This window comes from Mixophyes fleayi, chromosome 7 (genome assembly GCF_038048845.1).
Source record: "Mixophyes fleayi isolate aMixFle1 chromosome 7, aMixFle1.hap1, whole genome shotgun sequence".
NCBI lineage: Eukaryota > Metazoa > Chordata > Amphibia > Anura > Limnodynastidae > Mixophyes > Mixophyes fleayi.
The window spans coordinates 28,858,667-28,881,973 of record NC_134408.1 but is presented as its reverse complement, the minus strand read 5'-3'; the positions used below and the strand labels follow the sequence as shown (position 1 = coordinate 28,881,973).

General features: G+C 40.0%; 2 protein-coding genes across 2 annotated transcripts in view; one reads left to right on the top strand and one right to left on the bottom strand.

The window, feature by feature from the left end:
• IQCE (IQ motif containing E) overlaps window positions 1-8,259 on the bottom strand; it is a 38,525-nt gene extending 30,266 nt beyond the window's left edge. The window contains exons 1-5 of the mRNA XM_075179537.1: window positions 8,097-8,259; window positions 5,698-5,809; window positions 3,316-3,384; window positions 2,215-2,257; window positions 850-996 (exon numbers count right to left, since the gene is read on the bottom strand). Of these exons, the coding sequence (XP_075035638.1) occupies window positions 850-996; window positions 2,215-2,257; window positions 3,316-3,384; window positions 5,698-5,751 (313 nt within the window). The 5' untranslated portion in view covers window positions 5,752-5,809; window positions 8,097-8,259. The remainder of the gene's footprint in view (window positions 1-849; window positions 997-2,214; window positions 2,258-3,315; window positions 3,385-5,697; window positions 5,810-8,096) is intronic.
• A 422-nt stretch (window positions 8,260-8,681) lies between these two features.
• On the top strand, window positions 8,682-22,661 carry BRAT1 (BRCA1 associated ATM activator 1). Its single transcript, XM_075179535.1, has 14 exons — window positions 8,682-8,761; window positions 9,646-9,780; window positions 11,076-11,230; window positions 11,722-11,866; window positions 14,219-14,588; window positions 16,515-16,634; window positions 16,916-17,007; window positions 18,308-18,426; window positions 18,501-18,687; window positions 18,889-18,962; window positions 19,418-19,511; window positions 20,594-20,692; window positions 21,009-21,193; window positions 21,896-22,661. Exons 2-14 carry the CDS (start codon window positions 9,654-9,656, stop codon window positions 22,583-22,585), a joined length of 2,457 nt encoding a protein of 818 aa, XP_075035636.1. The 5' UTR covers window positions 8,682-8,761; window positions 9,646-9,653; the 3' UTR covers window positions 22,586-22,661.
• The last annotated feature ends 646 nt before the right edge of the window (window positions 22,662-23,307 follow it).

Sequence of the window (23,307 nt, the reverse complement as noted above, 5' to 3'; positions counted from 1 at the left end):
ATTCGATATCAGGCCAAACGGTCGTTTATCAGGTGTTTGGTCCAATAATTTGCTGAAAAACCTGTAGCGTGTACCCGGCCTAACAACTCGCATGACATGAGTCATTAATCTTACTTTAGAGTTAACTTTACTTAATAATAATTAAAAATGATTTTGCCTAATTGAAATCATTATGACGGTTATTGCTGTAATAAGACTTCTGCCCTAAACGGGCACCAAAAGACTCAGAATTGTCTGTTGCTGCCATTTACAGACATGTTGTATATATCTGACATTTCTTAGCAATAACAGTAACCATGGAAACAAACTAAGACATGGCAGATACTCACAGCATGTCTGTCAGATGGCAGCAACACACTTCAGAGTTTTCAAGAGCCCATTTAGGGCACAAGCAGGGCCGCCATCAGGGGAGTACAGGGGGTACTGTTGTACCGGGCCCGGGCTCACCAGGGGGCCCGGTACAACAGCGCAACACAAACTTACCTGGGGGCCCGCTGTCTTGCAGTCCGCTGGTCTCCACTACTCTGCGCTGATGTCTTCAGCCTGGCTGTCACCGTGACAGCCAGGCACCAGAATGCGATCACAGGGGTGGAGGAATCATTCCCTCATGGGGGGGGGTGGGGGGTGCGCTCACCAAGGGGGGGCGTACTGGGCCCCATGATTTCTGATGGCGGCCCTGGGCACAAGTCCTATTTCATATGGCAGATGATATTCCAGTGGCACCCAGGCTAATGATTTTAATTGGGTAAAATCATCTTCTTATAATGATTTTTGAGTTACATTACCCTGTAAGTTACAGCATTCATGTAGAGTTTGAAGCGTGTAGAATGAATACAAATATATTCTTACCATTGCCCTGTTTAAGGGAGGCCAACCAGAGCTGTCTTGGTACCTTGATCATTGGGTTCTCTGTGTGCATTTGACCCGTCCCTTTCAGAGACCTCCAGACAGGGGCCTTTCTAGAGTACAGCTTTGTGCTAGAGAGATATGGGGAATCTACAGACAGAATAGAGATGAGGTGTATGCTTTCACAAATTCATATTTCATCGGATTATATTTACAAGTCTGGCTTGCCATTCTGTGTCGCAGAAACTTACTAACTGGCTTAAAGGAGCATCCCCAGCTCCAAGTCCCTAACCTTCATTGGCTTTAAGCTAAACATACAGATTTGTCAATATGACTTAGCAATTATACTTATGGCTTACATGAAAAGGTGCCCACCCATCTCATTTTATTACATATTGCATTACATTCAAACAACATTTCGCCTAAATCCAAAATATATTTGCTAAATTTCTTTTTTTTTTTTAAAAAAATATGGCATTGTTATGTTTAAGAAGTGCTGTGCTTAGAAAGGCAATATCTATGATAGACAATAGAATACTATTTTTCATGATGACTTTGTCATAGGGGACACTATCCTATTCGTTTCTGTATATTTTATATATCATGATAAATAGCTATTACACCTGTCAAACATGTTGATAAATCCAAATAAGAGAGATATGAATATATATATATATATATATATATATATATATATATATATGAATCATCATCATCAGTTATTTATATAGCGCCACTAATTCCGCAGCGCTGTACAGAGAACTCACTCACATCAGTCCCTGCCCCATTGGGGCTTACAGTCGAAATTCCCTAATATACACACAGACACACACACAGACAGACAGACACACAGAGATAGACTAGGGTCAATTTTGGATAGCAGCCAATTAACCTACCAGTATGTTTTTGGAGTGTGGGAGGAAACCGGAGCACCCGGAGGAAACCCACGCAAACACGGGGAGAACATACAAACTCCACACAGATAAGGCCATGGTCGGGAATCAAACTCATGACCCCAGCGCTGTGAGGCAGAAGTGCTAACCACTAGGCCACTGTACTGTACTGTTATATATATATATATATATATATATATATATTTATTCAGTGGTTTTAAACAAATGATTGAAAAACATCAGAGGCGAGTGGTTTGCAATTTCTACGACTAGATTTACTGCAAAAAACACTGGGAGAGATTCAAACCTACGGAGTCTCGCACAATGTGCCAATGAGCTCTATAAAAGGTGTGTGGCAAACTGAGCTAAGATAGAAGACTGCGGACTGACTTCACAGACCATTCTGGAGACACTTTGTGGCACATTGCCGAGAATGAGACATGTCAGAAGCTTTGCAGCAAAGAAAGATACTTACTTTGTGACCTGGGAGGATTGCTGCTTTTTTTCTTCCTCACCTTCTGCATAGATAAAAGTTTAAATTAATTTATATGTTATTTGATGTAAGATAGAAAGAAATCATTCATTCTCCCCCTTCACAAAACCAATTTATAGAACATATATGTTGTGGGCTTTTTCTGTTATATAATAAATGGTGCGCCACCTGGTGGCAGAGGTAAGACTTTTTAAGTTGACTGTAAGGGCTAGATTTACTAAGCTGCGGGTTTGAAAAAGTGGGGATGTTGCCTATAGCAACCAATCAGATTCTAGCTGTCATTTATTTAGTGCATTCTACAAAATGACAGCTAGAACCTGATTGGTTGCCATAGGCAACATCTCCACTTTTCTAAACCCACAGTTTAGTAAATATACCTCTAGGGGGGTATTCAATTGTTAGCGAGATCGTTGAAATACTCGCGCTCCAAAAATATTACCGTTAATACGGTAATTACCGTATTAACGGTATTTACGCGCAATATTACGGTATTAACGGTAATATTTTTGGAGCGCGAGTATTTCAGCGATCTCGCTAACAATTGAATACCCCCCTAAGTGTTTTCTTGAGTCTCTGTGTGCAACAGCAGAATTCTCTAAAAAGCACCATCCACAGGAATAATATTCTGTGCAGAGGCAGCTTTTCACAGAAGCATTTCCCAACAATTACAGACGATCCAAATTTTCAAAACCGTTCCAGAAAATATTTGCCTTGTTCCGCAATTAGCAGAACAATTTTGCACATTTTGGCTGCAGAATTTGGCTTTGTGTTCAGGTCATGATACAACTACACTACACTGCAGAATTAATTCAAATTGACCATCGTCGTCCCAGCTTGGTTCATAAACTATAAATTCCGCAAAGTGAGAATTTACAAATTCATTGCGGCTGGGCATTTTACCAAATGGGGAAGCAAAAGTGGAACCCAAATACTTTATAGCCCTAAACAGCCTGTTTTACTGCGAAGCTCGATTCACACATAGTTTTGCTAGTTTTTGTTTTTTAAATAAATGACGTCCCCTTTAAATCATGTATAAAATATTAAAAACAAAAATAGTTATGACAATATGACCATATTTCCTACCTTATCTGTGTCTGATTCATACGTAACAGCAGACAATCCATCATCAGCAAGCTGGGATAACTCATGATACTTGAAAATAAGAGAATATACATTATAAGATCTTCAGCGCAAAGACTTACACTTATATTGCTAGAATATTAAAGGTGATTTTAAATTAAATTATTCAGTTACAGACATCATCTGCATTTTGGGCTATACTGCGGAGGGCAAGATTAAAGAATATGGGGCATGTTCAATTAGGTTTCCGGTCCGCGGTAACGCACGTTACCGTGGAAAGTGCGCAGTGTTGACGGTAATACGGTACTGCAATAAAGCAGATTTTCCTACACAACCCTATGTGGTGCGCACGAAAATCCACATTATTGCGGTATCGTGGATTGACTTTGCGGCCCGTTCCGGCGCGTTACCGCGGACCGCAAACGTATTTGAATATGCCCCTATGTGTTTTAAGTTTAAGTGCACTTGCCACATGCACATAGCGGAGGCAGCCATTTTTTTTGGGTTGAATAAATATCGTGACAACAATTCACTAGACCCAGTCACTATGTAATGTCTCTGGTTCCTAGTGGAATATTAGGCTGCACTGGTAGTGAATACCAAATGGCTGCCTTCACTGCGGACACCATGAAGTGTCCTAGTAATGTCACTATTTTGAAAATTGAGACGCTACGTTCTCATGAATATTGATTCAGACAACAAAATAGCTGTCTCCATTATGAATGGACGACTGGTAAAAGTAATTCTACCACATATTTTAATCCTCCAAAATGCATATAGGCAACAGAAAACATCATATACCACCAGTTCACGTGCATGAATAGGTTGCATATCTCCCAACATTGTCCTTGGACAATGGGGACAACTTGGTGGCCCACCATATTTGGGCTTGTCTAGCATTTTTGAAGCACTAGGTTACCCATAAACAACACCCCCTTTCTCTTTCCTAAAAGAGCCCAGAATTGCCGCACATAACTACCGACTTTCCCAACAGTCAGGACACAGGTGCTTACATTCGGGACATCGCTACAATCCCCACAAATGGGGACTATCCAATTAAAATGGTGCAGCTGGAAGGTATGAGATAAGCTGATTTAAGGATAAACATGATAAAAGATTCTTATTGCCAGTCTGAGTGATACAATACCAAAGTAAATATTTATTTAAAATAATAGCTTATAAGCATAATAGATTATCACATAGTTTAGACATGAGAAAAATAAAGATTTCAACAATAATTGTGCAAGAAATAACATAGTTGATGAGGTTGAAAAAAAGACACCAGTCCATCAAGTTCAACCTATTTTGGATCTCCTGTGATTCCTCTATTGTATTTGAAATTGATCCAGAGAAAACAACCACCAATCTTTTTCAATTGTGCAAATCCCCCCCCCAGACCCAATATTGCAGTCCTATTTTTACCCTATATCCACTACTATCCTTCATTTTAATTAACGGTCGTATCCCTGGATACACTTTTCCGCAAAAAATTTGCCTAACCCTTTCTTAAACATATCTATTGAATCTGCCATCACAACCTTCCCTGTCAGTGAATTCCATATCTTGACTGCCCTTACTGTAAAGAACCCCTTCCTTTGCTGGTTGTTATAACAACCATCAGAGGTCGAAATGGAAATTTAGAAGTTGCTGTATGGAAAATGTAAGTGAATGGAATAACAGAGACCAATTAAAGCATTAGGAGAAGTGGTGGTATGGCGGCAATTATTTTTTTTTCATTGTAGATATGATATTTTTAAAGAGGTAGCTGCCCTTAAATTGTGTACTGGACTGTCGAGGGCTTGAGTGATTAACAATAAAAACAAGACAAAAATAGGAAAGAGAGAGGGGAAAATAGAAAGACTAAGGGCCAATTCATCATCCTCATCATTTATTTATATAGCGCCAACATATTCCGTAGCGCTTTACAATTGGGGGCAAACCCAGTAAACAAACTGGGTAAAACAGACAAAGAGGTGAGAAGGTCCTGCTCGCAAGCTTACAATCTATGGGACAATGGGAGTTTGATACATGAGGTTAAAACTACATTTTGCATTTCGGCCCAGCCAGACTGAAAAGGTAAAAGTGACTCATAAGCTAAATGATCCTATTGAGAGAGAGATATCCATTGAGACTCAATACAGCACTGTAGTGATTTCCTACCTTTTAAACATCATCACACCGCACCTGCCAACATTCCTGATGGGATTTCCGGGGGTTACAAGGTGCACGGTCTCGCCTGAAATGGGCATGGAATGGGCAGGCCCAGCCTGGTTCGATTCGATTTGGGAGTGGTTTAGATCTTGTGGTGCGGCATTATATGCTCCAACTGCCCAATGGGGAAATGTTGGCAAGTATGTAATAAATCTGACTATTTTGTTTGCTTACCACATCCTCCAAATCTTCAGCTTCAGTTCCATTTTCACTGGACAGCCAAGACATTGCTTAATACGGTCTAGTGCCTACTGGGAATACAATTCCTCATCCACAAACTGCAGTCCTAGAATTACAAAAAAAAAAAAGAAAACCTTACAGTGACACGGATCGCTGTATTTTATTCCCGTTGCACATTGAGAAAGAAATAGGGATCTTTGATCCTCAAGTAATGTAAACTCGTTTTCTGTAACCTGTTGCCGAAGCGTATGAGCAATCCTTATAGGTGTATTGCAGAAAACAACACCAGTGATGGCCCGGAAACAAAAAACAAACACACTTTTTAACAACAACAGACCCTTCAATCCCGTCCCCCCCCCCCCCCCCCTAAAAATTAAAAAAAAAAAAAAAAAAAAAAAAAAAAATTGTCAAAAAAATACACATCCACTTATGAAATAGTTTCCTTAGAATGATGACTAACATTTTTAAGACAAAGTATTTCATATTTTATAATGCACGCCCCCCACCAAAAAATTCTAAGTAACAACTATGTAATGGACAAACTACACTTGTAATTGTAATAAATATGATAATCTTATAATTCAAGTTATACATTTCATGTGTATATCTAAAAAGGTGATAAGAAATAAATATTGCATATATTATTCTCAGAAAAAGAGCTATACAAGGTGTGGTTTAGCAGCAACAAAGTTGCAATTAATAAGAAAACAAAATCCAGTCTTAGTATTTTCCCTTCAAAAAAAATAAACTTTTCTTTTCTCTAGATCTGGATGTTGTGTGTTACAAACCTGTCACAAACATCTGAAAATGTATATAAATATAAATATTTTTTTAATAAAATCCAGCAAATGAGACGTGTTTACAATACATATCCAGCAAACTCAACAAAACAGCACTATGACATTAACTGATGGGCTGAGAGTAAGGTGAAACTAAAGGACTGGGATTAACACATTACAGACATCTTACTAGTTTAAAAAAAAATGATGTGAATAATTTTTATACTCTCTTGACATGTAAAAAGCAACACTATAGCCAGCCAGTTACTCAATCATGTAGTGTATCTGTGGGCACAAGTTATGAAATCATATCATCTAACTACATATATAGATTCTGCATTACTATCACACTGCAAAACAATTATAAAGAAATGAATAAAGTACCCTCTCACTGTGTAAACACCAGTATAGGCATGTCTTTGAAAGAATGGTTCATTTCATTAAGGAGCTCATATACACAATGATACTGATGGCATATTTATAGCGAAACATAGCGTGTGGGCACAGTAAGGCTGTTAATATCTGACTGGGAATGTTTAGATGTCAATCAGGGCTGGTGAGAAATGTGATTGGTTGATGACTTCTATCTCACCGTGTGTGCATCATCGTCAAACCACACTAGTTGTATCCCATGGGACATCTAAGCATTTGGGATACGTGTAAACCAGCTGCTAAGGTCCAGATGGAGAGACTGGCTTTGGACAGTTTTATACAGAAGGTGGAAGACTAATTTTAAGCGCTTTGACACTGCAGCTCTTCATTGTATAGAGTCTGGGCAGCCATCAAATCAGCTTTCATGATAGAACAAGCTTGAAGTTCAAACTTGTCCAATTAGCGAAGGGATAGAATATCTCACAACTGTTAGGGGCCCTGAACGCTGGACCTTTATGGTTTTGGAAGAGGGGTGTAACACTACTATTTTATTTTTGGCTGAAGACTTGTTTGAGTATTCTGAATTTTAAAATTCTCCTGTCAGGTACTGGCATCAAACAAGGGTTCCTAACCTACGGATCAGGACTAAAATCATGGATAGCCAACCCATTGACACTGGGTCCACATGATGCTCAGTTAGTAAACCGGTTGTTCGCTACCAACTAGCAATAATTACTACTCATATTTTAATATCATTGTGTACAAGTCTTTTATTCAATAAAATAATTAAAAGGAAGTACATCACTGACTGTAAAAGGTTAAAAAACACTGGCATAGATGGAAATGCCTAACTGATTGCAACAAAGTATCCCTGAGAGTTCTTTTCAAGTTACTGCAACTATGCTGTTTGATTTAATTTACCTTAATGGTCTTTTACAAGTTGGAATAACAATCTGATCCACTAGCATTTTGTAGCATAATGCAACATTCATTCATTTTTTTTCATAAACTCACATACAATAGACCAGGACTCAGCTATCAATCAGTGTATTACAATGACTTAATACCTCTATGTATATATAGAAAGGTTTAAACAAATAATCTCGTTTAAGGAATCATTTATGTTCTATTCCTTTACACATTTATATTGTGCTGCAGCACATGTATAGATGATACCCCCTAGACATTGCACAGCCCCTGTACATATAATATCAGCCCTTCTCCCTCACCCAATCTACTCACCTGCACCCCCGCATTCAGCAGCACAAACGGGTCTAAGGATCACCCGAGGCTCCGTGTACCACAACGAGTCCTTAGCAACTGCAACCAAGGAGGGTGCAAGTACTTCCACTGCAACCCGGAGCCATTTCTCTGCCGCACACCATTGAGGAATCCTCTGACGCCATGTTTGATGTGGGCAAATAAATTTTACCACCATAGCATAGAAAGATATAATAAATACACGTTAAATAGATAACTGGATCGCTGTAGATTTGTTGACACACCGTATACTGCTAAATACTAGTAATGTTTATATTTAGGGAAGGTGACTCTCTAGTGGCACCTCAGCTATCTTAGTGTACTAATAGCCTTTGTTGATAGCTATGTTTCCCATCTTTTCTCTAAAATGCTTTTTACGGCTTATTTGAGTAAGCAAATTAAACTCCCAAATTAAATATAGCCGCTTTCATATAAATGTATTATAAACTAAGCAAGATGTAAGACTATTAATATGCAGCAAGACAATATTCCCAAAACAAAGATGGCCACAGCATGTCCTCTGCGCTTAATGATGATGTCATAGGTCCGCTTCTTCCCCCAGGAGCTTCAATATGGTGTGCTTGCTGCAGTAGCTGGTTCTAGGTCTGTGTCACACATCGTGAGGGAGGCTTGGGCTCTCCATAGAGGTCTGCTTACACTTTTTAATATTAGCAACTAACAGCATTGTGTTTTGTTTGTGTTGGTATTTATATAAAGAGAAGAACATGGGAAGTGGAGTGGAATGCTAAATGCAGAAATACACAAGGAGCTAATGTAAAAAGTTATATCATTGTATTATGTTAAAGAACCAGTAACGTTAAAATGTTACCTTTTATAAAGTAATTACTAATAACATTCACTAAACATGTGTATGTAAAAGTTAACAAAACTTGAGATAATTGACATTACATTTACACTTGCTGTGCTCCTGATATCAATTTTGTTAATTGCCAATTTTTTGAATAAAGGAGACAGTGCCCTTCATCGTGATTTTTAGAGAATCACTGACAAGACCCCAACCAGAAGGGGGCCACCAAATAAACTTTATGTGGGAAAATAGGGACATTATGGATAGGTTGGTGGGAGGGGGCACAATGGATGATTGGGGGTAATAGTGTAACTATGCAAAAGTCAAATGTATTGAAGCAATAGCACCTTAGCAAACTTAACTATATAATACATTAAGATTAAAATCAATGTATTGGCTTAATTGTCTAATTCAATAAATATTTAACTATTATTAAATTTACCCCTTGTCACAATACCAGGGCACCCACGGGCTATTTAGCCTCAGTGCCGTGGACATGGGAACATACTTTCACACCCAGTCAAATATCTGGATAAAAATATGCATTAGGTGTATTAATACAGAAACAGCAATTGTAGGGCTTTCAATAAAATGATTAACAAAGTCATACTGCAGCAGATAGGACATACATCACACAAGGGGTGCAACGCATATATTCTGTAAATATACCTGTATACATAGATGTGATACAGCTGTGATAGTAATAGTTGATGTTTCTTACAGAGCTCGCTATGGATGCAGAGTGCTTCCAGCTGTTGCCTCATGTCTGTGGGGTATTGGTTGACAACAGGCAGATAATGACTGATGACTCAATCTATGAGAAGCTGCTGGATTGGTTCAAATCTTTGCTTCTGACAGGTAGTTTCCATCTTTCTAATAGTAGAAATGTATTTGTGATGGATGTTTTGTACAAAGCAAATATTTGGTGAGTAACAATAAATATTCTTATTGTCTAGTGTAAACAGACCCACATGGCTGATTCTGTGTGAATTGTGTATATACACAGCTCGAAATCCACCATTGGATAGTCCTGTCTGTTGTCCGGTAATCTGTTTGCATTTTGGACACATTGCATTATAATCTGATGGTGTCATATAGGAAATAATGAACATAGCTACAGGGGGCGATACAGCAATGCTGTTATGTGAAAGATAGCACACTGGACAGACTTAATAAATTATAAATGTATCTTTTATTTCAGATCCATTATTCAGTTTAGTAATGCACAGGTCTTGACCACTGCATGCTAATTTCCAAAGCAGTATTGTTGGACTTGGCTGTGAGATATTCCATTTGGCAACTGAATACTCATTTAACTGCAATAAGGTTTTGAGGTCTTTCTTCTGTTGCATCTGGGATAGACAACCTGCCCAACCCTCTTTTGTGATGAACGCCTGCTCAATGACAGAATATAATTCAGCTATTCGGATAGCCACATCCTGCAGGTTGTTTGTCTCATAAAATCTCTCTTAAACTTGTCCAATCACACTGATGACAGAATTGGACAATAATCTGTCTGCTTGGGCCAGATGACACCTGGATTCGCTGCAGCCTGCGCGGTAGGAAGCTGCTGGCACACACAGGCCATAGAGACCATCTTCTGATTACATTCTCCACCAAACTAGATAATGATTTTGTTACGATCAGCACAGTGGCCTAGTGGTTAGCACTTCTGCTTCACAGCACTGGGGTCATGAGTTCGATTCCCGACCATGGCCTTATCTGTGAGGAGTTTGTATGTTCTCCTCGTGTTTGCGTGGGTTTCCTCCGGGTGCTCCGGTTTGCTCCCACACTCCAAAATCATACTGGTAGGTTAATTGGCTGCTATCAAAAATTGACCCTACTCTCTGTCTGTCTCCCTCTCTGTCTGTCTCCCTCTCTGTCTGTCTCCCTCTCTGTCTGTCTGTCCCTCTGTCTGTCTGTCCCTCTGTCTCTGTGTGTGTGAGTGTGTGTCTATATTAGGGAATTTAGACTGTAAGCTCCAATGGGGCAGGGACTGATGTGAATGAGTTCTCTGTACAGCGCTGCGTAATTAGTGGCGCTATATAAATAATTTTTGATGATATTGCAGCGTATGTGGACAGCTTATGTGTCTCTTTGTGGCGCACTGTAAACTGTAAGTTAACTTTCAATCTTTCTATTCTATTTTCTAGTTCCTCCTGAGAAGTTGTTGGATGAGAATCAATGTATTGTAGGACTTCTTCAGCAAGTACTAAACGTAGGAGACACAGATCCAAGCCTCCTTTCCTTTTCCATGAGATTGGTAGGGCTGTTTGCAGCTCAGGAAGGAGGATTTAAATATCTGCTGGTAAGAGGAAATAATCTGTTTGCCTGGACTTCTGCAAGCTGTTGATATTTGTTATTTTACTAGGATAAGCTGAATTATTATACACAGACTGAACAGTGTGTGTACAGTGCACCTAGTGGCTGTAGTTTCTTGAATGCTTTCTTGGGTTTATGCAGCTGTGATGTGAATTAAACATCTGAGACTTGTACATACATTTGTTTTACTGTCGGGGTTTGGGGGGGTGAGGTTGTAAAACAAGAGATTCATTAATGTTTCTGCACAGTGTGAGTCAAAGAGAACAGGAATAAAGGAAATGTTTTGTAGAAGTAGAGGTCACTAGGCGCCAAGGGTCATATTGTGAACTTAGAGGGTGGCATAGCTTAGCCCTAGCAAATGTTCTCTTGTATCCACCACTTCCGTTTTGTTGATTCTCAGTTTTTCTCCTTTGTTAATTTATCTCGCTTGTACGGGTTTATTAACCTGTTTTTCTATTGCTATGTTTAATTTTTCAGGATAGCAACATTATACACGATATGTTTGGGCAGTATAGCTGCAGTAACTTTATGTGGAAGGATGCTTCAGTTAGGAGAGCCTGGATACAAGGTCTGCTCAGTATGGTACAGCATCGAGAGGCAGTAAACTTTTTGCATACAGCTGGTGAGTACACTATGATCTGGTATGTTAGATGTAAGGCCAGATAGCTGATGTGGTCTTCAATCCCAGACTTGCACTGCTGAGCTTAGGAGCCTTATACACATTTCTCTGGGCAGAATAGAGGGGTGGGTACCAATTATCGACTACATAAAGTCCGACAGCAGTTTCCCCGATTGGAGAAGTCTGATTTTCAGCTTATCTACCTGTAGGTGAGAACGACTGCTTGGAATCACTCCTGCAAACAATTCCGGCCAATGAACATGCCGGCGTTTCCAATCACGTCATCTTGAAGTGCAACCCAGACATTCTCGGTATTAAGGTGGTCATTTAGGGAAGCGCCGCGTCTACAATGTTTACTCTACATTGTGGGGGGCTGCATTGTTGGTACTTTCTCAGAGGTATGAACCTGAGGAGGTGCTATTGAGACCATTAAACCTCATCGGCCTCCAGCTGACCTGCCAACCTATTTTTATTTTTTATTATTTTTTGCTACCAATGCTGATTAAATATAGCTTACAGAGGGCTGATGGTCCCCTTAATCTAGTTACATAAGAGCTGGGTAGTTTAAGGACGATTCCACCCAAAGTTGAAAATTCATGTCCGGTTCCAAAAGATGACTTACCTGGAGTTTGGCATTCACATGTTCTGATTGGTCCCTGGAAATCTTGTGCATGCACCCTACTTGTCTTCTCGCAGTATGTCTTTGGTTGCCCTTTTTTAGTTTTGGGTGATATTTTCCTTTCAGGTTATTAGGATACACTGTTCTCCTGTTACTAACAAATCATTATTAGTTATTTTAGTAGCTAACTACTCAGGGCCGGTGCTAGCCTCCATGGCGCCCTAGGCAATTTTACAAAATCGGTGCCCTCCTCCCCCCTCTCCCCGTCTTTCCTTACCTCACCACCGCCGCCTCTCTGCTCCGTCTCCTCCCCTCCACTCACTTATACTAGTGAGTGGAGGGGAGGAGACGGAGCAGAGAGGCGGCGGTGGTGAGCAATAGCCTCTTCCCCCCTCCCCTGTGCATCTGAATGCTGTGCGGCGGCAGTGACAGGTATGGTCAGCGGTCGCCGCACATTTTTAAAGTAATTTTCATTCTGGAGGGCGCCCTCCAGAGCCCGGCGCCCTAGGCAAGTGCCTAACCTTGCCTAATGGGAGCGCCGGGCCTGTAACTACTGTTCAAAAGTTAGTAGACCAGCTGTAATATTTTCCACACATGCTGATTTTGTTTGTAGACCAAATGGACCTGAGATTGCAGTATAAAGCTGTTTTAGATTTTTTTTAAATTCTTGATGGAAATAACATTCAGTCAGTGATCTGTTTGTGTTTGCTGTAATCAGTAATCTATACTATGTAATGTCTTTGTTGAGCCTAACCACTGAATGACTGGACCTACCAGAATTGGGCAATCGCATTATTTACCTTAATGGACCTGATATAGTCATAAAGCTATACATGTGTCCAGTTTAAGTTCTACTATTTTACTTCCTCACAGTTAGTGAATTTGGTTCACTAATTAATTACATTATATAATGGTACTGGTAATCAGAAGCGCAAAAAGCTATAAGTTAACCAAGATATATTTAGATTGCCAACTGTACATATAAGTCTATGAACTGGATCTCCTGAATTGTTAATTAAATCATATATGCACAATAAATAGGCTTGATTTAAACAATCGTTATTACTTTGTTTGGTAAAAGTCAATATTAAAAAAACAATAGAAATCAGTAATAGAACTATTAAAAAAACGCTTGCAAGTCTCTTGCACTTACTTTAGCAAAATTCAGCAATTCCAGTGCCTGCTCCGGTGTCCTCTTCAGATGCTTGTCCTCGCGGCTGCAGTGAACTGCACTGTGGAACAGAGAAGTTCCTGTGTAGTGTCAGTATTGAGTCAAAACAGTTGCTGTGGGTATTCTAACGCGTTTCATCCTAGATGGACTTCTCTGAAAAAATTCCATCTAGGATGAAACGCGTTTCGCATTATCCTATCTAAATACATCTTGGTTAACTCATAGCTTTTTTTGATTAGCAGTACCATATTGTAAGAGTTATAAGAAACAACATATTGTAATAATCAGAGAAACAAAGGAGCACTCACCAATATATTATGCAATTACATTATATTGATTATATTGCAAATGGGTTTAACTTATTTTAGTGTGGACAGACCAATCAGACTAGCTCAGCTGGTGTGAATGCCTTCACCAAAAACCCCCAATATTTAGAAACGGGAATGTCACAGATCTGCATATTGGGGATACCGAAGAGGTTTTTGAATGTATTCTATAAAATCTATGTTAATTCTAAAAGACCAGTTACGTTTTATGTCACACTGTCGATCTTGCATTCCACCAGGAGTGTTAGAGTTAACCCTGAATCTGCTGATGGACTCCAGCCTGTTTGTGGCATCAGCAGCCAATGACCTGGTAGCTCACGTTTTCCTCATGTGTGTGAAGCTGGACGGACACCCTGAAAGTGGCAATCTATCTGATTTACCTGATGTGGCAGTAACAATCCTTAATCGTTTAGAGAAGCTTCTCCCCTCCAGTGATTCCCAGTCAGTCACTCAGTCACTGAAATCTCTGACTGCCATCTTCAGAGGCTGCTCTGATACATTGGCTGAGATTCTCTGGCCACAAATAGCCGAGCTGATAATGTCTCTCTTGGACCAAAAGCCCATTCATGCTGCACCTCACCTGGAAGGACTACTACTTGCTGTGACCAGGTAAATACGGGATCAGTGCTGAATGCTACCCATATGGGTTAATGTTCTTCACCTCCTAGATCAGTGTTTCTCAATTCCAGTCCTCAGGACCCCCTAGCAGTACATGTTTTCCATATCTCCTTGCTGGAGCACAGGTGTATTCATTACTGACTGACACAGTGTAGCAGGTGGTATAATTATGTCACTGGTCACCTGGCAATCCTGCACTGTTAGTGGGTCCTGAGGACTGGGGTTGAGAAACACTGTCCTAGATCTTATATATGTAAATTGTCTAATCGGTTCAGCCAATGACCTTCATTGCCACATGAGGTTATTGGCTGGCATGGAAGTGGAGAGATGTCCATAGAGGACAGATGCACATTGCTGTTGCCTGTCTCCTGATCAGTTGGATTGGTCTATTTAGACTGGATTGTATGATCTTATGTACAGTCAAGTATCTTTATTAATTGTATGTTGTCTTAGCTTTTCTTGGGCATCCATTGTGGACACCGGGGACATTGGGGTATAGTGTAGGGACCAATGTACCCCGTGTCCCCCAATGGATTAAGAGAAAAGGATTTAATGTAAGTATGAAAATCATATTTTCTATTAATGTTTGACACTTTCTGATGATGCTCAACCAGCCAGTGGTTTTAGCTCCAAACGGCTCCAATGCTAATCATTGTCTACTAGGGTTTTCAGAAAAGCTTTAGTGTAGTTTATTATAATCACTAGAAACTGTTTTTTGTAACGCTGGTCAGATATTACAATATCTGTCTGACATAGTAGCCTATGTTTTATTTTATCAACAGTAGGTTATTTGCCTTTCTTAACAATCTTGTAAACCTAAAATGCCAGTGGTGTTTTATATACATTCAGCAAAATGTGAGTGTGTTGATTTTATAGGTTAAAATATTAAAATGTGAAGACGTTATTACACTATTACCTCCATCTCTATGTCTTGTATGGCTCGGTGATGGTCAGGAGAAGAGGAGGTGAATGGAAACTGTATATACACACTGAATACTACTGTGGTGCTTGAAACTAATCCACTGTTTGAGGATTTACATTCATTTGGAAGCATAACATCGTTAAACTGCTGTTGTGCTCGAGACTGAGTGACAAACTGATTAGGGACTGGTTGAACTTTGGGAGTCTCATTTGTATAGATCAGGCCTGTCCAACCTGCGGCCCTCCAGGTGTTGTGAAACTACAAGCCACAGCATGCTTTGCCGGTAGACAACCAGTTGATAGCTGGAAGGGCATGCTGGGACTTGTAGTTTCACAACACCTGGAGGGCCGCAGGTTGGACAGGCCTGGTATAGAGAATAGAAAATTGTTGTGATCAGGATATGATAAGTTCTTTATTTAAAGTGTGCATGACTACTGAATATACACAAGATTGTTACATAGGATTCAAGGGACATTACAGGCTGTGCACGGATGTCCGCATACACTTTACACTATTAGAATACTGATTTAGATATACAGTGCATAATCAGAATATTCTATTGCTTTCACATTTCACTTTATTCTGTTAAATCTATATTGCACAACTATGTTTTGCAAATAGATAAGAATTATGAATAGATACAGTGCAATTCAGGTAACCACAATTTAATCCCATTACCCCATACCCCCCAAAACCCACATATTGTGCCCTCCACCCCTCCCCCTCCAATTTTTTTTATTTGTTTTGTAAACAAAGGGCAAATAAGGCAACCACAAGGGGCTAAACACCCTTTCCCAAACCTTGAGGAACGCTAGTCCAGCAACTGAAAATAGAAGATTTTTATATAAAATAAATGTTGCGAACATTCACCAGTTTGCATGAAAAAGTTTCCGGCATCATTTTCTCGTTCTCTTGTGGATCATTGTACTTCCCTGGAGTCTTTCTCGCGTTAAGACCTGGACTTAGTACACTGTCATTATTCTTTATTCTCCCAGATTTCCTGCTTTCTGTAATGCTGAGTATGCTCTATGGATTGTGATGAAACGTGCTCTGAAACATCTAAATCCTTTCCAGGCTGGTTCCCTGGCGTTTGGCATTCTGAAACTAAAGCAATGGTTAGTACATCCTTCAATTATTTTATTTTATATATTATCCATTAGATTAATCATCATTTGGTACTTGGTGTTTTACCGAAGGGTGTTTATTGCAGTATTTCATATGCTAACATGGTGCAAACATTGGATGTGTGAGCAACTTCTGTTTTGTCTTTTACTCTTTTCAGAATAGAACTGTTTGATGTTGTGTTTTATTGTTTTGTTTCTTTTAGGTTTTTTTTTTTTTTTTTTTTATATGTTTCTTAACATTTTATGTTCTGTGATTTGTTTTGTTGTTGTAGCCCCCAGGATGTACGTCTGCAAGCTGCATGTGTTCTGCTCCACCCGCTGGACTGTGTACTGAGAATTTCATCAGACCATCTTGGACAACCAGGTATTTTGCAGATCGGCTGAAACCAAACTGTTCTCACATGTTTTCCTCTACTGCAGTTCCCGTGATGCTCCACCAGCCAGTGGTTGGCTCTAGTTTCAGACACCTACAATACCCATCATTGTCTACTTGTGTTTTCAGAAAACTGTTTCTAGTTTATTATAGTTACTAGTTACTATAAATTGCTTAGTACCGCAGGTACTGTAACATATAGGATCCTTGTTGCCATCTATGAAAAAGTATTATATGTTTAGTTTAAGATTGGCAAATGAGATGTTAGAAATTAAAGGGCTACTAAACCTAAAATGCAAGTAACATTTTCTGCATACTAACTAGTAGCAATATTGACATATATATATATATATATATATATATATATATATATATATATATATATATATATATATATATATATATGAAAACGTTTCAGGTACTTCTTTGAGCTAATAGTATTTAAGATGAGGTTGTACGTGTACATATCGTGTAAGCCATCGAGTTCCAGCTGGACACAGGAACTTATACATTTATAGTTGTGATGCTTTTTCATATTGAATAAAAGGACCACTATCTACAAAGCAAAAAAAGTTTTAGTCCCAAATCACCCATTACATTCTCTGAGAAGCCCTGCTGGGGAAACACTGTTTCCTCCTGTGAACACTGAAACCAGCATCCACTGGCCACTCATGTGAGTGCTTGCAGAGGTGACAGTGTCTTCCTGTGTGTATACCGGGGTGTGGAGATCTGCAGGCAGTATTATCACGAGGATGTGGTCCTGCAGTTTTATTAAAAATCCCAACCCACCCCCCTCCTCTCCCTCCACCACAAGAAAATCAAAAAGGTAATGCTTTCAAGCAAGGGGGTGGAAGAATGTATAATTTGAGACAGGCACCCTTTTGCTATTCCCCCTTTACCCCATAATTGTATTGCAGCCAGATTTAACCATCTGGGGAGGAAAAAGCTAATGGGTAAAACTGGGCCAACGATTCAGGATGCCAGTGAGTATGTATAATAAAAGCATCTCCAGAATAAACTATGGCTATCGGCCATTCACCCGCTTTTCCAGCTGTCAGCTCTGTGTACAGCTGCAGTTCCATGTTTTATTTAATCCTTCGTGGTCGTCTACTGGAATGTCTCTACAATGTCTATACATTGCTGGTGATAGAACTGCATTCTCTTTTTCTAGTAGTTTTATTATACAGGACATCTTTAAAAAATAACAAAAACCCATGACTTAGAAATGTAATGCTGTTTTCTTAAGTTGTATAACCAAGTATTATATAGAGAAACGTGGAATGTTTCGTAGGTTTTCTTGATGAACCAGTGTCTGATCCTGTCATTGTTGAGAATCTCTTATCTACAAAGTCTTCATGTGCCGGCCTGTTGTGCCAGTGTCTCAGCCATCTGACGGAGCTGTGTGAAAGGGTAATTTATAAGACATGGTTCATCCTGCACCATTTGCATGGTTTTGTGTTTGTAACAGTGTCCTCTCTTTTCAGGACGGTCTCCCCCTGCAGATCCCCCATGGCTCTGTGCTGTATTCTGTGGTGTTGGTTTTGCAGTTTAGCATTGGACAAGCAACTTGTTCACCGTCTGCTGGGTCTCACTTCTGCAAGTTCTTGATTGGTTCCCTTCGAGTTCAAAGGTCAGCGCTGGATGCCATCGGAGCGCTTTCACGTTGGCCATGTGAGGCAAATACAGAGTGGCTCGTGATTATACTACTAGTGTCCCAGCGCAGTGATTCCTTGCTAGTTGTGACTTATTCCCCTGAATAGCTACTAGAATGTGGAGTGTACTTGTAGTAAGAGGGGTGGGGGTTACCCCATTGTTTCCTGAACTGTGAGTGATTCAACGTAGCATTATCTAATAATTGTTTTTGCTTTTTAGTGAGCCCTGAAAGCTTGGCAAGAACATACAGCGTGCTGTCTGCTTATCTTGAGAACCCAGAGACAGATGCGACGGTAAGATGCCCACATTGTCAGACTTTATAACAACAATGACCATGTATGTATTGGAGTGGATAGATAAACCTGGGAATGCAAAAACAATGCCCTATTTAGTGCTTTGGCCACTATTGCCATCGTCCACCTTCTATGGATTTGTAAGTAAAATAACCTAGTTGGCGGGTAGGAAGGCAGCTTGCCTTTAGAATCAACCTTTATAGGTCTGCTTTGACCCCCAGTTCAGGACCCGCCCTTTTCTCGTTTCGTGAGAGAAACCTCAAGTGTTCTATGACAAAGGAACAGACAGTAGAGTCACTTAACATTGCTTATATATATCGATTAACTGACTATATTTACAGTGTTGTCTTCAGGCACCAGAGTGAGGAATGTGACATTAGTTTCATGTTGTGGATATGTGTTCTGTAGGCAGCCAGTCTAATGTTTTATTTGCTTAATCACTGTCTTCACTTTAGGTTCTGAAAAAGGCTTTCCAGGCGTCATTGAAGTGGCTCCAGGCCTCTCGCACATCTGATGAGCGCTGGAAAGAAAGCAACACTTTTCTCCAAGGTCTCGCTTACAAGCTCATGTACTATAGATTCTTTTAAGCAACAAACCTGTCTGGATCTATTTGGTTACTGGATAATTAAGGGGACACAGTCTCTAAATGATGATTCAATGGGGTCAGGTGTACTCTATTAACCTTCATATAGCGGTAGTGTGGGTATAATAAGTGTTTTTACTTCATAAATGTAAGTTATCAATGAGTTGGATGTAACTGACATTATTAAAATGATTGGCTCATCCAAATCCATCCAATGGAGCCCACAGGCTCCATGTGCCAAAGTTCTGCCCAGTGTACACCAACGGGAGGTCTGACTGGGACCCTAATCCCCCTAAAACCTGGGCAGGATCCAAATGGACCACCTCACATTGGTTTCATCTCAATCAGTACAGGGGTGTCCGAATGCATAACTGGACAGACAAACAGACCACTGATTTTTATATAAATAAGATATATATATATATATATAGCACACATACACTGTAATACTACATTAGAAGGGTTACACAAAATGTTGCCCAATTTATTACATGCCATCAGTGTTGGACTATAATAAGTATATATTGGTCTACTGAGCTCCATGGACAGGGGCAAATTACATTCAAGTTCTAATTTCACTGCAAATTATTAATTGCTTAAGCAAGCTGTGCTAGTGCACCTGAACAGCTAAGCACAGCTTCAGTGAGAAGTGCAGGTTGTGGGTGGGATATGCTTTATTAGGACCAATCGGTAGAGGCAGAGAACTTTCACATATGGGATGTTTCTGAATTTGTACAGATAGAGCAGAATCAGCACATGTTGCACAGAGCGAGGTGAGTGAAGAGATTATAGGTCACAAGTCATGTGCCCTAGGAAGGTAGGAGGCCTATTACAGCTTAAGGTCATCCACCGGATAACCATCAGAAGATTGGAGTTGTTGCAGTCCACCGAGTGACTGACACATAGAAGCTTGCAGTTGTAATAGACAAAAGTTTGTGAACTGGAACCAGTTGCAGGTTCGCCACCATTTAATGTCTATTAGAAAGTTGCAATTAAGAAACTACACATTGTGCTTTCCAAATAATTCATATAGTTTCTTATTTTCCAGCTCTCTGCCCTGTGTTAATGAAACGCTTCTGCAGCCCCTCTTGGGAGGTTCGAGATACGACATTAGAATTTGTCACTCATGTCACAGAAGTGGTTAAAGGTAACAAATCTTAACTTTAGTTTTACAACATAATGCATATTGTAGGTAATTTGTAGTACTTACATGTGTAATATATACAGTGTGTGTAGAGATATCTATATATACTGTGGTGTGGGCCCCTCTCTTTGGCTTCCACCCATGTGTTGCATTGAGCACGGTCCTAGCACTCACGGTCGGCACATCCGCCACTTCCCTTCCACAATCCTCTGGTCTCTTCGGAGCAGAACAGGCCCAAAGCCAAGGCTATAAATGAAAGGGAATGCAAACTTGCATATTATCATTTTCACAATTTACAAATTCCTTCTATGCTTTTCAGACCATGGAGAATTCGGAGAACTTCTCAGTTCCTCTGGAGTTCCAAAGCTTGTTTTGGATCTTCTTAAGGACACTGAGAGTTACGTTCGAGCAAGCGCTGTGACCTGCCTGGGACAGATCATTGGCATTACTCACATCTACAGCACTGCAGGCAACTCCATATCTGTGGAACCCTTGAAAAGAGAGGTCAGTATTTATCTTTTCTGGATTTGGTTCCACCCATTTTAATATTTCCTTATTGAGCTTGGCAGCTGGACCAATCTCACCTTCCCATTAGATGTGATTCAGTGTGGATAATTGCCTTTATTATATTATATTGCAAATTCAGGGAATCCATTTACTGGTCTGGATTCTTCCACCCAGGTAATACAGATATAACCAAAATTCCAAGTGTCTTATCTTCAGTTGAAGAATGTCATTCACTTTACTGTAACAAACTGTTACTTCTTTGAGAGACCAACTTAATAGTTCATTTGTCCTCAATCTAGGAAACCGTATTTCCACTTTTTAATTGAAGTTGTATAGCTAATATTTGCCCAGTAAAACTAGTATACAAAATATTTTTAGATACTTCCGTAAACCCCAGTAGCCGTTATCTGTCTTTGTAAAATGAAGATCTGGCAGTGACCTTGCTGCATGTAATGAATGTGGTAATAAACCATCCTTATAACGTTATCTGTCTCACACCTGTGACATCACCACAAATCCGCTAGTTGAAATCTTCCACCGAGCTAACAGCTGCAGAGAAGGTAAAACAAAATTGTAGAGCTCTGGCCAGACAGTCCCAAGACTGCTGAGCAGTGTCTGTTCCCTAGAGCAACAACACTAAACAATAGTTAGCCAGGCATTAGTTGGTTTTACTCTTTAATAACTCATCTTCCTTAACAGGATCTGGTGCCCCATCTACTAGACGTTTTATGTCAGGACACTGAGGGTTTCCCCAGGAGGGCTGTGGTAAAGGTGTTCACCGACTGGCTAAGGAAAAGTCACATGCAAACCTTCCATGACACAGAGAACCTGCTCTCCCGGATCCTGGAGACGACACTCGCGGACTTGGATTGGGAAGTGAAAGTGAACGCACTGGACCTCACCAGTGTCTATGTATCCCAAACACTTGAAACGGACACCGCCTATCATTGCCCGTACACTATAGGGTTACCTGGTACTACAAGCACGTTCCCAGATGCGGTGTTAAAATGTAAACGAATAGGGCTCTTCCAGTTCCTGCTGAGTTGTCTGTGTGACTGTGACAGACCAGTGGCTTTAAAAGCCTGTGAAATCCTCCAACTTGTGAAGACAAAACTGTGTGAGGGAGACTCTTACACTGCAGAACTGTATGATAGAGACTGGCTGGAGCGCGCACTAAAAGATCAGCACACCACTGCCCCCGCTGGTGATGAAAGTGCGCAGCGTGACGCAAGCTGGGTGATTGATGTTTTAAAGAAAATCGATTTTGATGACATAAAATGTTCCCTATCAAAGAGTAGCGATTATTTACATGAAACTCCCCTGTCACTCCTGCAGGACATCAAAGCCACCTTGTGGGGTGGAGAGATGCATGATGCTGACTGCTACTGAGACATATGACTTATGTAAAGCAATACAGTGTAATTAAAAAAAAAATATATATATATATACACACCACTTTGCTACATAAGTGGTCTGTCTCTCTCATCATCTGGAACTATTTAATCCGTTTCTTCTCCATTGCTGCATCAGAACAAACAATATGGGGCAGATTCAATTGGCCACATTACTGTCAAAAGTAACACGACCAGCACACCGTTACTACGGTAATAGGGCACATTATTATCGTTAATACAGTCATTTTAACCCGGATCTATGCTCGCGGCTCCCTGAGTTCCTTAACAGTTAATGGAACCTTAACCGTTCCATCTGATGCTTTAAATACTCTACCATTGTTGCATTTTTTTCCTTTGTACATCTGGCTATAGCACCATTTTGCTGTGCACCAGTTTTTTTTTAAATGTCCCTGAATGTATGTAAAACATGAGTTACTGCTCATCAAAACTTTACAGAATTCACTTTATTGGTGAGTGTTTGATGCTATTACAGGTGTCTGAAATGACAATACTGGTTTAGGCCCTTATGTAGAAAATGTAATGCTACTGAAGATTACCAAATCTTGTATTAATAAACTTTATATAAGTGAAATCACTGAAGAGATTAAACCTGACCACTGTTCAGTATGCTATATGCAACTATTATTTGCCTGTAGGCTGACAAGTTAAGAAATATTTAACTAGCAGAGCTTCTAACAATGCTACATCATTCTAGGG

Bases quoted from the DNA above. Each gene is read 5' to 3' on its own strand.
- BRAT1 (XM_075179535.1), top strand. From the start codon at position 9,654: ATGGATGCAGAGTGCTTCCAGCTGTTGCCTCATGTCTGTGGGGTATTG. The intron at 16,635-16,915 runs GTTAGTACATCC...TTGTTGTTGTAG, and splicing joins ATTCTGAAACTAAAGCAATG to CCCCCAGGATGTACGTCTGC. The intron at 18,688-18,888 runs GTGAGGCAAATA...TTTGCTTTTTAG, and splicing joins AGCGCTTTCACGTTGGCCAT to TGAGCCCTGAAAGCTTGGCA.